This window comes from Rhyacophila brunnea, unplaced genomic scaffold (assembly GCF_057557595.1).
Source record: "Rhyacophila brunnea isolate RB1 unplaced genomic scaffold, BYU_Rbru_1.0 scaffold_7, whole genome shotgun sequence".
NCBI lineage: Eukaryota > Metazoa > Arthropoda > Insecta > Trichoptera > Rhyacophilidae > Rhyacophila > Rhyacophila brunnea.
In genome coordinates, this window is record NW_028233339.1 from 42,297,851 (window position 1) to 42,314,163 (window position 16,313).

The following is a 16,313-nucleotide window of genomic DNA, read 5'->3' on the forward strand; positions in this document are numbered from 1 at the left end:
TTATTGCTAATAAATTGAATTTGCATTTTAGCCGCGTTGACACGGTCCAAGTACACTTGGATCGAGTGCCATCCAAGTGACAGCTTCATACTAATTATTCCTATCCAAGCTAACTTGGATGCGTAGGACGCGGTCCAAGTAGCTTGGATAGGAATAATTAGTATGAAGGTGTCTCATACGAGTACACGTGCATGGCACTCGGTCCAAGTGCACTTGGACCGTGCCAACGCGGCTTTTACGTCATCTTCATATTTAATGATTTGAAAACTTGTCATCATAGAATTATCAAAATACTTTTTTCCTCAAAACGATTAAAATTAATTTCATGGTCAGAGCTCATAGACAAATGTAGTGCTCTTTGGTACTTTTGTAGATAAATTGAATGCATACTTCTAATTATTTATCCTTTACAAAAAGTATAGGTATTTTCTTTTAAAATCTTTTCCTTCTTTATTAATGACGATTAATATTTTTTTTGCTTTATCACTGGATTTTTGTAACAACGTAGGTACCTACCTACCTATCATTTTTTCAGATTGTGTATCGACCTTTGATTCAACGATAATTTTCTGACGTTTCTTTGACAATTTGACACAACAATAAGCTGTTTGCTGAAAATGGAAGTTATAAGATTAGTTTTCATAGCGCAACGATAAATTTGTAGACGTGCTTTAATTAATAGACGCAATAGAATCATTTAGTTTTTCCTGCGACTGTGCAATTTTAAATCATGTCATTCCACCACTTAATAGAAGGCGAATGCGGAGGGAGCAATAGCTTAGTTCAGCTATCTTCTATTTTATCAAGAGATGCCTCCGCAAACGTGCATAGAAATCCTCACGAACAATATGTCGATGAGTTTTTATTGCAAAATCAAATGCCGCCTCCGGAGACGTTCAGGATGAACACGCTTCTTCACAGCTTAAAAGGCATCCAAGAAGATGCCCCGTCGGTGACAAATAACGCTCATCCTGCGAGTTGGGCGAATGAATTTTCTCAAATGCCTACCAACGCTCCGAACGTTGGCCCCGGTATATGGAATGCAATGCCCCACGGACCCAGACAATACCCGTTGATCATGCCCCATTACGTTTCCCTTCAACCTAATATGAATGATAGACCTATAGTGCAATTAGAATATTTAGACGACAATCAGTACAATCCAGTATATGCCGCTGAAGGTGAAGTAATGGAGCAGGACTCTAGCCAACGGGAGATTCAAGAAAAGGCAAAAGAATTAGTTGAAGCAGTTGTCGATCAAAATGTCGCTTACAGTCAGTTTATCTCATTCATGAAGAAAGTCGGTGGAGGTGAAGTCTCTTTGGAAATGCCAGGAGACTCCATGTCGGAAACTGCAGACGCACAAAGTTTATCAAATCAAGGGCAGCCATTAAGAGAGGAAGAGAAAATCAATAGGGACTGGGAAGGACTTCCTGATGTTACGCAACACCCGTGGCTCTCTCAATTCGGACAAAAGACTAATCCGTTTTCCGAGTATAGTTTCACAGAAGAAAACAGCATGACTAGTAATACAGACGCCCTCGAGATCGGAAAACAGAAGCTGAAACTGGGTGACGTTCCCGGGGCGGTGTTGTGTTTTGAAGCGTCAGTAAAACAACACCCTGCCAAAGCGGAAGGCTGGTTGCTGCTCGGCACTACGCAAGCTGAAAACGAGCAAGATCCTCAGGCTATAGCGGCTCTCAGTAAATGCGTTGAGATAGATCCCACTTGCCTCGCCGCGTATATGGCTTTAGGAGCCTCATTTCACAATGAAAGCTATCCCCACCTCGCTTATCAGGCATTTAATAATTGGCTGAAAGCAAATCAACAATACTCAGACCTAGTTCCTCTCGACGTAGACATTTCCAATATGAATAACGTTCAAATGCAAGATCATCTTCAGTCGATTTTTATCAGAGCAGCACAAATGAATCCGGCGAAAATTGATCCCGATATTCAGAGCGCCCTAGGAGTGCTTTTCAACATTTCTCAAGAGTACAATAAAGCAGTAGATTGTTTTAAAACCGCTTTAATGGTACGCAGCGATGATTCGCGATTATGGAACCGATTAGGAGCCACATTAGCCAATGGAGAAAGGTCTGAAGAAGCAGTAGACGCTTATTACCAGGCGTTAAAATTGGAACCCGGTTTCATCAGAGCCAGATATAATGTCGGTATCACTTGCATGAATTTAGGAGCCCATAAAGAGGCAGCCGAACATCTTCTGATCGCTTTAAATCAACAAGTGAAAGCGCAGGGATTACCTTTCAGCACTTCGCAGCAAGATACAAGTTCCTCCACGATTTGGTCGACACTCCGGATGGTGTGCGCATTTATGGGGAAACACGATATAATCCCGGCAATTGACAGTAGGGACCTGAACAAATTGAATGAGTCCTTTGGCCTTTAAAATCAGTAATGATCGTTTACCTACCTCTTGTTTGTAATGGTATCTTTAATGAACACTTATTTGTAAATCAATATATTATAATATTTACTTACCTAGATCATCGATGAATATGAAAATATCGCACCGTGAGTGTAAAACCAAGGCATCTGCAAAAGACAAATTTGGGATATACCAGGGTTTGAAGTCTTCGTTTTGTTAGGAGAAATAGTTTCTAAAAAAAAAAACCATAATATTTGGTTTATGTCTACATTATATTGCATGTTCTTTCAGTTACTTCACTTTTACATTATCAAGTTCACGACTTTTGCATTTAATCTCTAAATTGAAAAATTTGCAGATGCCTTGGTTTTACACTCACGGTGCGATACATTCATTATCTTAGAAATCATGAAATAAAAGGAATTCGAAATACCTACCTAAAATACAATTGTTTTTTTTTTTATAAATGAGGCTCAGAGGATTGAAGGAATACAAGTATACTGATGAGTGATGACTAATTGATTAAATCAAGGTCAATTATAAATAATTATGTAATATTCGATTATAAATTCTACATAACCATTCATTCACATCATTCTGCAAATGAGGTTACCTTTTCAAATCATCTATTCCAAGAAATTATTAATATTAGTGTTTGAAGGTCAGATCAGGCCAAAACATTCAAATTAAATAGATTGGTATGAGGGCAATAACCAAAGAATTTGGACTCTAAATAGAAAGAATATTTAGATATTTTACATTTTTATAAGACTTTTTACAAGTTCACGAAGCATGGATAAGTAGGTAGGTAAACAAAAATATTAACATCGCTCAGTTGTCATTCAAATTTTCTTACGCACCCGGTATGGCACATAGCTCTAAACCGCATACGGTTTCAGTCTATGGATGGCCTCATAATTAGTAGGTAATCCTTTCTTTGCCCCAATATCACATTTAGGCTCCATTTCTGTAAAAGGTTTTTTCAACATCTTTGGTAGTGACAATATTATTTACATAGGATTCAATGCTTTTAACTTTTCATACAAAGCAGTTAGTTATATGATTGAATGCTGTGATGCGAAATCTGCTCTTAACTCATTTTTTGATTGTGTGTCACATGTACTCATTTAATCCTAAGCTCTGCTTTTATTACCATACACTTGTGTTCGATCGATCATGAGAGAAAATCTTTTATTGCCAGTTAGATACTGAATTTTAGAAACCATGTCACTTTGCGGACTGATGTTTTTATGTAATTGTGTGTAATTATAGCAAAGTTCAGTAGTTTTTTTTAATAAATCAAAGTTCACAATATCTGAAAATGACGTACGTACCTGTTTACTTAGATTTTAGAATATGTAATGAAATACATTACAAGGTTAATACGTGATAATATGGAGAATTTCATACATAGTCAATATCTGAAATATATAATATTATGTAGGTAGCTGCAGTGATGTCCGGTGTGGGTAGGTAGGTCAAACGTTGCTTGGAGGTGACACATTTCACAGGGGCGGCAAATGGAAGGAATGAAAATAAGACTTGAAAAGTAGATTCCATAGGGTTGAAATTATACAGATTGTGTATGTTTGCGACTGTATATCAGAATTTAAAAAATAATCTTTGCATGAATCCATATAAGATAAGCGCACTGATAAAAAATCTACACAAACTAAGAATATAATAGTAGTTTTTGAAGATAGTACCAATGGCACTTGGAAAAGTATATCAGACATAGCTTGATTTAAAAATTTAGAAACGTGAACATGCTATTAACTGGTATTTTTAATTTGTGACGCCGTGAAATAGTAAAGTTTGAAAACCATTGCTGCATACCAACTCTTACTTCTCATAAATTGACCTAACATATAATAGGTAAACTTCGGAATTTGAAATGCACTGGTGATTTAGTAGAATATGCAAGAGTTTATAATGTGTATTTAATACTACGTGAGAACGTGACTATGGTGCGACTCTTTGTATGTGAAAATCCATAATGTGGCTCTCATTGACCTCACGTATGCCCATCCTTAGTATATTCTGTAAAAATAAGTGTGAGACAAAAAAATAAAAGTTAAAAGTCGATTGCAGTATAATGAATTCTCGCTCAGCAGGATCGCGATGAACAAGGGTTACCGGCAGTTGCAAAAGTTTAATATAATGATATAATATTACGTATTTTTTCAACAGAATCGTTCAAGCAAAAGTTACCGCACGCCACTGCTAGTGATCATCATTCAAATTGTGTAAAGACATTAAAACTTCTGTACTACAAGTAATTAATTTTTATTAAACTTTTATAAAAAAACACACAACTACAAATTGAATGAAAATAATACAAATTTGTACATTACAATAATTATTATAACAAAATTTTGATAATTCAATCAATGAGTATGGAATGATAATGTTAAGAGTAATAGTGACACCATGCACAACTAAAGCCTCATTCACACGGTGACAGTAATGTCATGACATGAGTGTTCAACATTCGCTGTCACATCACTAGTTGGTCACACGGTGGTCTTGCGCGATATTGAACATTATTGGTGCGTCACAAACACTAGTAAAGGAGCTGCAATTTGAAGATCTGAAGGTTTCTGTTATTTCTTCCAGATGGATGATGGCCTGTTTTGCAAACTCTTAAATGTCAATATGTACATATTGTCCTGAGCTTGATAGTGAATTAGGTAATCATTTTTTGATGAGGATTTACCTCATTTTAGTTGCAAGTGTCAAGCTGTCACGTCATATAAAAAGTTTTAATCCGTGTCAAATAAGTGTGATGGTGTGACACTAGGTTGTTCAATCGATGACTGACACTACATACCATTGTAATTAGTGTCAAAACACTGAAGGCAGACACACATTATTAGCACGTCACGTGAACGCATATGCTAAAACCATCAGAACATTCAATAATAAAACCTAAAATCCTACAAAAACATATTGTCAATTAGCTGTAATTTGTAGTTCCGTTCCAAAACACTGAGATACACAAGGTCATGTGACTTGAAAATATGAAAATTTGTATGCACACTTTTTGCCAGTAGGACGAGCTTACCATGAACTCTCGTGTCGTGAGTGTGTTTCTGCCTTAAGTGTCACAGTGTGAACAACGCTTCAAGCTCAATAAACAAGACAGACACTATATTCACCGGTATACTGTGCGGCAGTGGCGAAGGGTGGAGGTAGGCTGTTAAGATCCGACGGTGCACATTAAACTTTGTTAGTCATACGTATTTCTTTTTATTGAACTAAGACTACATTGTGGATGATGTAGGTTAGTTTTTAAAAATCAATTAAACCCAAAGCATATTAGTTTTGGTATATTTTGGGTGATCTGACAAAATTTGCACACTTTCTCATTAATATTTATTTGTTTTCGGTGAATTAGAAATACATATTACACATGTTGATACATTATTTTTCTTAATTCATTAGGCCCTGCCTAAACCAAACTATTATAGATAAAAAGTATTATTCTATCTATAAAATATCTAAAGTTGTGTATGATTTAATTGCATAATTTTAGATATTTTATAGATAGATGAGTATTTTTTTACTATTATCTATTATGGTTTGGTTTAATTGAATTTTATAAACTAACTGACACCATCTGTAAATTGTAGTCTATGTTCAATGAAAACAAATACATATGACTGACAAAGTTTAATGTGTACTATTTATGGCAGATCTTAACAGCCTACCTCCACCCTTCACCACTGCTGTGCAGTCTTTCTTTCGTGCATACCGAACCTCGTCATAAAACCATGTTTGAAAAAGATAGTGTTATTTGGACTAGCACTTGGATAGACTTATGTGTATTTTTTATTGTATGTAGTGGGGGTGTCTCCAAACCACTTCATACTGTTATATCGGTAGACTTTTTGCAAACAAATTTTGAAATTATCCGATATACTAAATTATTTGTTACGTTGGGTTACTTACATTCTAGAATTCATAAATTTTGCCAAAATTGGCGCAGTTCCCGCCTGGCTTCCTGTAAACCGACTTGTACCTAAAACAATTTTTTATCTCGGTGCTATAGAGATGACCGTATAGTATAGAAAGCTCACGGCAAACTGTGCTACGGTGAAATGTAATACGTACAATTTACATGTAACCTTAAAAAATTTGTAGGTACATACTAACTATGCAATAAATAAGGAATTAAATTTATTGAAGATGGCATATTAACATAATTTTGGGGATAATATGAAAGTAACAAAACAACATGAATAAATTAAAAACATCTTTACAAAAACAATTCATAATAATACAGTGACGAAGACTGGTTGTCGCACCCGATAATCACATATGGGTGGGACAGGTCGCAAGCCATGTATTCATGGCGTGGAATCTGAACGTGACCGACATTCCTTTTACCAGTGACGCAGCTTGTCCCCTGACGATTGCCTTACCGCACCTCGTTGCTTCTGCAGCGGGACCCCCGTTTCAAGACCACCTGGCCTGCAACATGTCGTACCCACAAATATGCGAGAAGACTAAAGGGTTATTTAACGTCTACCTTAACTATAAAAAGAAAATAATCAAGGCCATTTACAGTCAGGACGCGCCACTAAATTATGAACTTCGATCGTAGTGCTAGTTATTGCTTATACTCGGAATGCAATGCGGTAACCTGTTTGCAGTAAATAAAGATTTTCAATTGCATATCTAGTTTATACTAATTAACGTGTTACCACCATATTACAAACTGTTTGTAGGAAGTTTATCATCTTGCATTCAAAGTCTAAGCACTAACTAGCACTATGATCGTAATTCACAATTTAGGACAGCAACTTGACTATAGGGTATCTAGGAATAATTTTAATATGAGAATTTTCCAAACATAAAACATGCATATATATTTATTAATCAACCTGTAATTAGTGATATTAAAAAATGAGAAACTTGTTGCCTTAACCATCAAATTATTGAATCTGTAATTCAGCCCTTTAGGATCAAACAAACTTACCTCTAAATTTTCTCTACTTTATAAGAGAGCCTAAAGACAAGTAAATTTACATTCACTGACATTAACAAGGAAGTGTTTTCATGAGATACATATTAACCCTTTTACTCCCACGGGGCCGATATTTCGGCCCACCATACCTATGCGAAAACTCCATCTGGGCCGATCCATCGGCCGAAAGTTTGGAACCAAATTTACGATTTATTCCAAATTTTTTCCCGTCATATTTCGTCTCGTGTAGACGAATCATTATATGCACTGTGTGTTGAGTGTGAGTAACATTTATTTTAGTGTCAGCTTTATTTATAATTATGTCACACCCTATTAACTCACAAGTCATAATTGCTCTGCTGTCGAACTTGAGACCAAAGAGGGTCATAAAAATAATAAAACATTATTTTTATGACACATTTTAAATTCTGATATTTCTTTTAGTTGTTTTATGATTCATATATCACATTACAAAATGAAGTTTGTAATTTTTGAACTAACAATGGATGCCACTGTACTTTTGGTAAGATGGTGAAAAAATACATGAATATAAATATTATTATAAATGATTTAGTGCTTTGAGACTTATTTTTTGAAATTACTTCATTCCATATCACTCATATCAGTTGGTCGTCGATACTGTATCGAATTCTCTTGCGATTTCGTGAATTGAATAATATTCTTGAATACCTTGGACACTATACGATTTTTTTTGATTACTTTATAAAAATTCTATTTCATAGATAAATAATAATTTAAGGATAGATTATATTATAAAATTTGATAAATCAATTATAAATAAAAAAATGTTGTCACACTTGTTTTGTTGTTCAAACATAGTTTTATCCGTTCATTTCTAAATAAATATTGATACATTATTTTTTTCTTTTGTTTTATTGATGTAAACTATCAATATTATTACTTATTATTGCTTTATACACCATTGAGAACACACAAAAAAAGTTTCAAATTTTTAAAACATGTGTAGAATTAGTTATTTAAAAAAAACTAAATCGACGATTTTTTGTCAAAAAACGCTTGGGAGTTTTCGCATATGCTAGGCTAAATCAGCTGGGAGTAAAAGAGTTAAATTATCTTTGCTTATGTGATTTTCTGAAGTTTCTTTGTAACGTAATGTTATTTTATATCCAGTACGTCAAAATTGTTAAAAATTGACATCAGTTTTTTTGATTCGCTAAGGGGCCGAATTTTGTAAGAACATATAGCATGTTTACACGTACATGGATTTACTGCTGACAGTATGTATTATTGCGACTATAAAAAGAAAATGCAAGTGTAAAAACGTGTTATCGTGTATGTTGCAAGAATTGCAAGGCTGAATTTTTACGCGACAGTTGCAAATTGCACGATAACTGCGCATGCGCATTACAAATACAGTGGCGAACCTGACGACGGGAAAAGTACAAACTACACCGCGCAGAGTTAACCAATTTTCTCAACCTGTCCGAATCTGTCAAATAGCACCACACGACAACAAACGCAATCACTTACGCTTAAAGAAAGAGATTGGCAAGACAGTCGGCACTTTTGTGCGTAAATAATTATTATCGCGATAGTTTAATTCATTTACACCGCAACTGGCGCGTTTGGAGTCGTTGACCATTAGATATAATTAATGTGTTATTTAAATGTGGTAATTAAAAGGTTAGCACAGTGATTGTGTTAATTAACCCAATGTTTACGGGCTCTTTTAATTATTTTTTTAATTAACGTGTTAATTTGCATTTGAAAAGCAATTAGCAAAAACACAATTTTGTGCGGCCCGTAAGCATTGGGTTAATATACTATTGTTACCAGTAAATACATGTACATATATAAAAGCTATTAAAGCGAATGTGATACCCTATTTATACGTGCGTGGATTTACTGCTGACAGTACATATTATCGCGGCCATAACAAGAAAATGTACGTGTAAACGTGAATTATCTTGCAGTTGCAAGATTGCATGCATGAATCAAAAAAAGTTTGGAAGCTTCTGAATTTTCATGCAGCAGTTTTTCGATCTGCGCCTGCACAGTACGATAGTGGCGAACCTGCCGGCAAAAAAACGAGCTACACACCGCGGAGACTCATTTTGGGGTTAACCCACTTTTACGACCTGTCAAATAGTACCACACCGGCCAATTGCGTTATAATTGTCGACAGGCAGTCTTCGCCACTGATATAATACCTAATTATGTACAACACTGTTTAAAAGAAATTTCTATATTAGGAACATATTAAAGAACAATTTTGAATGTCAATTAAATTACAGTACGAAGAAAAAGGAGAAACATAATGAAAGCAGACATTTAAAAAAGAAATAAATTACTCATCGTACAGCCGTTCGAGTTGTTCTTTAATATTCAACGCTGTGGCATGTCTGCTTTTCGAATTGGGGGTTTCCACCAAATGATCAACCGCTTTCTTGCCGTTGGGAGTCTTCAAAAAGTTCATACTGTTTTTGATCGACGTGTACATTTTATAAGACTTCTTGTCTTCCTGCGGCGGAGTAACATTCTCAATATTGGCACTGGCGCTCTCCAGCGTGTTCAACATAGCTATCTTTCTCAAGTCAATGCTCCTGGTCCTCGGTGTCTTCACCTTCCGCGAATTAGATTCATTAAGAACTGTGTCTGACATGGCCGCTTTACATCCAAACTTTTTTGGAGTATTCGGATGTTCATTTTGTATATTTGTTGCACTTGACCTCGGTCTAAGTAACCTTCGTTTCACCGTAACTTGTTGCTCTGGCGGTGGTGATTTGTCTCGTTTTGCATTATCTAATCGGCTATTATTATCAGATAGTGTTTTCAAAAATTTATTTATATTGTCTATGCATTCTTGATTGTTCTTCAACTGTTTTTTGCCTATCTCTATGCTCTTTTGCATCTGTTGTCGGATGTCTAAAAGGTGTTTGGTGATGTCAGGATTCTTATTACTTGTCAATTCTGCTTTATTCATCATTTCACATATTGAATCGGATAGTTCTGCCGGCTTGCTGGCAATGTCCTTAATGCTTTTGTAGTTATTACCTATTACGTTCTTTGGGGACTGTTCGCAAGCTGACACGTCAAAAGATTCATTGACATCTCTATATTGAGTGAATAAATTATCGCTAGCATCATTTCTTTGGCTCAATGTCTCTGTTTTAACCTCCAACCTAGCGGGGTTTAACCGCGTTTTGACGCCAATAAAAGACTGTGGTGCAATTGATGTAATGTCCATTTTTAGTTTTGGATATATTACTGTTGCAGAATTCATCTTTGGCTTAACTGAAATAAAAATATTTAAAGATTATGACAAAAAATAAAACAGGCGACCCTCGACCTTCGAACATTCTACTTTTGTACAATTCGCTATTTCGTACATTTCTTAAGATTTAGATTTTTGTTGATAATGCAAAAACTGTGCGCTTCCGTGCAGTCGCTCCTCTCTCCTTCGCTACCCGTCACCTTCTCAAATATGTAAAAGGGTGGTATTCAACTATCCCTAGACAAGTATATAAAGAAAACACCTGATTGCTAATACGTCTCGTTAACTTTGGTATACAGAATGCAACCGGGACACACAAACTAAAGCTTTTGGTCATAGGGAAAGCCAGGAATCCTAAGCAATTCAAGAATATCTGCCTCACTGAACAACTGGTTGTGTCAAGACTGTTTAATATTTAGTTGATAAACTTAGTTTATAAATATGTATAATTTAGTAAATACTTGATTTTGATTATATTATATAAATAAAACCGTAATTTTGAGATGTCCAGGGTTCCAGCGGCTAGCTCAGGTGTCCATCGAACCCCGGATTAAAAAAAAAATGATATATTTATGTTTGTTAGGTTAAAAAAACAACTAAGTCTTTCTTGTGAGGGTCTTAGCGTTATATATTTTAATATTTAGTCGTACAACGTTATTTTGTAGTCTTTACATATTTTGTTTTTACAATCAGTTTCACAGGTCCGTACACGGTTTACAAAGGACGCTTACAAACTTTTTTTCTCTTTTTAAATTTCTCGTACCCACGCCGACCAGCAAAAAGGACTCTCGTGATTGGCCAAATTTTATCGCGAGATCCTTTTGATTTGACGAATCACGAGGACCACCCCGGCGCAGGCGCGTGGAGATTTTAACGTTGCCGGCAAAATTTATTAGATTTAAATACTTATATTTTATACATTATATTTAGTCTTAAAATTATCTCTCTCATCCATCATCATTTATCTTTTTAAATCAAATTAAATTTATCTTAATTACACCTCCGCCCAGTATGTGATTTTCACACACCGGACGAAGGCCTTTACTTATGAATAAAAAAAAAATTTACATAGTTGAGCAAGGAATCAGATTAGATGTTTTATGAAGCCGTTTCTAGAGGTCAGGGTTACGTTTCGACTTATGACTACTAAATGATTATTTTACACCGGGAGAAGCCCGCCTGTAATAGGGGTGTATCAATTTGCTAGTACAAATTTTTCAAAAAAAAAAACTATTTTTAGGAAATACATGTTTTAATTTTTACCATATTTTGTATGTATCCACTATTATCCGCCGCTTTCACTAATTGGACACTTGTCTGGTTTTTGGGGTGGCGGATTACTAAGAGAGTACTGTATTTACCTTTTTTAATCGATCTTAAGAGAGTATTTTCCGTTGCAGCCTTGGTGGGTCTTCTGCGAGCACCTGAGGTTACTGTTTGATGATTATCTGACTGAAATGAAGAGTTTTATCATCAGCACACTTCACAGTGGAATAATTGGGCCCCTCTTCAGAAAATTAGTGTTATCCTGATATGACATAATAGCGTTTAAATATGACGCGCCAGTTCAAAAATCATGTGATACAAACTGTATGTCACCAATATAATACTTCCAATTCCAGCCGTTGTCTAGATTAAAAATAATGATTTTTTGCTTGTATGTAGACAAATGTATGGTAGGTATGTAATCGTACAATAACATTTTTTTTCTGGAGATGGGATCTATTTTAAAACATTATAAAACATAGGTATGAATGCAATTACTATTAAAAGTCGCATGTTTTATAAAAATATAGAATGAAGAAATACGGAACATTGTCTACAGTTCTCCTTACGCTCAATCCGAATTATAAATATATAACTTTGAAATTCCTAAGACAGGCTGGAACGAAAAAGAAAAGTTTCTCTTCTCGCCAGACCCAATTCGACGATTGCCTGTGAAACCGTTACGCAGGACCAGCACTCTCGCCACGTGATCTGCCTTGTTTGTCAATCGGTTACATAATTGTTATTCATTATTAGAAAACGATAATTATTGTTTGATATTATTATATTATATAGTTCTGCAATTAATGGCTTCAGTAACATTTGAAATAAGGATATGAAAAGAAAGACCGAAGATATTATATGAGGAAAGAATATGTGATGAATTCACAACATACATGGGTCATCTGGATAAAATTTATAGTTCTTCTAACCGCAGGATTTTCCAATCTAGGTGATTTTGATTGATTCTTCTTGGTTGTTGATTTCGGCTCTTTGAAACCGGTGTATTTTCTTGCCGACTGATGTTGCCAATTAGCAAATACTGAAAATAAAATTATATACTTATTATAAAATATTACGACCTGTTTATGCGTTGCATGAGATACACAAAAATACCGCCATATACATACTACATTCAAAGAAGTAAAATTGATGCCTTTGAGATATGGTACTGAAGACGGTACGAGGTTCCCAATGGCTTCAGACATGCGGATGACGGAATATAGGGAACACTGGAGTGATATAACCAACTAGGCTCAACTTAATTAGAAGGTAAACGATACTCATTCTTTTATCATATTTAAAATTTTATTTTTCGCTGGTTTGGTAATATATATTTAAATTGACAAACGTTCGCAAAAATATGAAAAATGTAAGATATAAATTCAATAATCATAAATCCACAATGAACATATTCTTTACATATTATTTTTAGGGTTGCTATATAACAGTGGCGAAGGGTGGAGGTAGGCTGTTAAGATCCACCATAAATAGTGCACATTATTTTTTTTCAGACATACATATTTGTTTTCATTGAAATAAGACTACAATTTACAGATAGTGTTGGTTAATTTTTTTAAATTCAATTAAACCCTGAGAAACCAAGCCATAATAGATAATAGTCAAAAAATACATGTCTATCTATAAAATATCTAAAATTATACAATTAAATCATACATTACTTTGAATATTTTATGAATAGAATAATATTTTTTGTTTATTATAGTTTGGTTTAGTCAGGGCTTAATTAATTAAAAAAATTAACCAACAATATGTGTAATATGTATTTTTAATCCAACGAAAACAAATAACTACGAATGAAAAAGTATCCACAATTTTGTCGTATTCCCCAAATTAGACCAAAACTATTATGGTTTCGTTTAGGCATGGTTTATTTGATTTTTAAAAACTAACTACCACCATCTGTAAATTGTAGTCTTAGTTCAATAAAAACAAATATATATGACTAAAAAAGTTTAGTATGCACTATTTATAGCGAATCTTAACAGCCTACCTCCACCCTTCGCCACTGCTATATAAGTTCTTTACCAGAATAAATGCACACAATACAGACACTGGAATATTTTTTACTAATGCCAACACCATAAATTTATTTAGCACCATTATTAGCCTCAAGGATGAGGATCGTGACCACCTTAGAATGTTGTCATCTACTGAGCGACCACCAGTCTCTTCAGTTTAACAGTCCGCGCCAAACAATATGTCCAAAAAACTGCAGAATGCGTCTCAGACATATTGTCGAGAGCCGTTACTGGTGACAAACCATTTAAACCAAATGCTTCTTAATATTATTACAAGGACGACCGTCCATCCAACTCAAGCGCATTATTGCAAGTATGATGAAGAATATTCTCTTGTAAAAAATGCATTTTTTTTTATGAAATTGATTTCATCTAAGATTCTTTGGCGGGCCAGCAAAATTACTGCGCGTGCCATAGATTCACTACCGCAGGCCTATGTAAAATTAACGAGGAAGTATCATCTCATAGTGTAAATTTAATATTCAACTGTCTACTTTAAAATGACAATATGTGAAATGCATGAATTTAAATATTCATGGCAATATCTAAACATAGAATCATGCATGAAATTAGCTAATTGGATGAATTTGAATTCATAGCGGAATGTGTGTGAAATTCTCTTCAAGTTAATCAGTAGACCAGATGTTTTTTTTTTGCTTCAATTTTCATTCATTTAGGCTCTATCTCTATAGAAGTAAGTTTTTTTGAAGAAATGAATTAATCTGAAAACTCTTTTATAAAACATAAATGTGAGTTAGAATAGTTCTGCATTCAACTATTAAATAGGCGAGTGTTGTAGCCTCTATTCTACGTCCGGTTATTTAAAATAAGGCTGATTTTAATGTTGGATAATGTAGAATACTTACGCTCTTTGGCTGATGTTCCATTGAACAAATCAACAAGTCGTTCAGCCTTAGATGTAGATGATTGACATACGTTATCTTCTGGGCGTTTAGCAGTGGATTTACAGCCTATATCCATTTCTGCCAATGTTAAGGCTCTGCTCGGAGTTCGGTGAGGATATTTTGAAGCCATCTGAAAACAATGTACCTATATAGTACAAGATTTGTCAGATAAACGGGGAATGTTAATTACATTCAAATTAAGCCCCTATCGATACCGCAATCACACTATTGATAACACACTTTTTTATCAGTGTTCGTCGATCGCAAAGCTTTTTGTGGTCCATCGCATAGGATGTAAAATAGAAATTGAAATATAAAAAAAATGTATTTTAATGCAAACATTATGCGTAAAGCATATAATTATAAATATTTTAGTTTACATCCGAGTTAGAATAAATGTTTTTTTTCATGCTATGAGCATGGTTTCGAAACTATGCGAACGGAATAACAAAAAGATTTATATCATTTGTAAAGTAGAACTTTCCGCCGGTAAACGTATTCTGAATTAATGTGGACCATTGATTTACCAGATTATATGATTGGCTTTTAACCAAATTCGATGTGCACGCAATGGACATTTAGTAAGACAATGAGACCGTTCACTTATCAGCATATTGGTATTAAATGGTATAGAACAAACAAGGTGTAGGTATCGTTACGACAATGATCCTAACCTTTTTTAGTCGATGAAACCTTTGAAACATTTTTTGAAATTTCGTGGAACCCTTACCTAACTTCCTCAACTCATATAGATGGGTAGATTATAAAATGTACGTGATGTAGACAGTAACAATCATTAGCATTTTGCCACTTTGAAGAGACATGCTATTTTTAGTCCCACATTGTATGTGAATTCATTATACTTATTTTCTATATTTATTCATTATTTCTGCGTGGCTTAACTGGATACATACAATGAATTTTTTAAAATTCCATTATACACATCAACAACGAGAGATCACTCGAAACCCCGGTCACAAAAAACGATCAAAAAGGAAAAATACAAACACTTAAACTACCTAATTAGAATTTAACTTGAAGTCCATCAGGTACGGCAGTATTCATTTTATGGGATAATGTAATGTTTCCTAAATGGGAATGTTTGAAGAGGCCACACTCCAGCAAGATTAAAATGTGCAAGCAACCAAAATATATAAAAAAGTACATTGGACTAATAATGTTTTTATAGTAGTAAATAGCGTAATTGTGTTCTGAGGCTTCACCTGTTCATTTTTAACGTGCAGTTAGACTTCTTAGTTAATTCATATTCAAATTATAACATACCTCATTAAATTATTGTTTTCAAATCCAAACGTCTGCAATCTGTTTAGAATTTCAAATCTTTCAAAAATGATAACTTTATGGAGAAGTCAGTAGTGAAAACGTTATTGTTTATGGCGATTACGACCATAGACTGTCTGTGCCTTCAATAATCTTGAATCTTGGTGATCGGTCAAGAGCGGAATATTATTTATTATAATAATTT

At 34.5% G+C, this 16,313-nt stretch overlaps 2 protein-coding genes across 2 annotated transcripts; one reads left to right on the forward strand and one right to left on the reverse strand.

Moving 5' to 3' along the window:
• Positions 1-587: 587 nt before the first annotated feature.
• Positions 588-2,561, forward strand: Pex5 (peroxisomal biogenesis factor 5). The gene has a single exon (XM_085958245.1). It carries the CDS (start codon positions 731-733, stop codon positions 2,408-2,410), a length of 1,680 nt encoding a protein of 559 aa, XP_085814371.1. The 5' UTR covers positions 588-730; the 3' UTR covers positions 2,411-2,561.
• Positions 2,562-9,652: 7,091 nt separating this feature from the next.
• Positions 9,653-16,201, reverse strand: LOC147064920 (uncharacterized). The gene is made up of 5 exons (XM_085957727.1): positions 16,112-16,201; positions 14,789-14,957; positions 12,777-12,922; positions 11,976-12,066; positions 9,653-10,634 (listed from the first exon to the last, which is right to left on the reverse strand). Exons 2-5 carry the CDS (start codon positions 14,955-14,957, stop codon positions 9,688-9,690), a joined length of 1,353 nt encoding a protein of 450 aa, XP_085813853.1. The 5' UTR covers positions 16,112-16,201; the 3' UTR covers positions 9,653-9,687.
• Between the last annotated feature and the right edge of the window lie 112 nt (positions 16,202-16,313).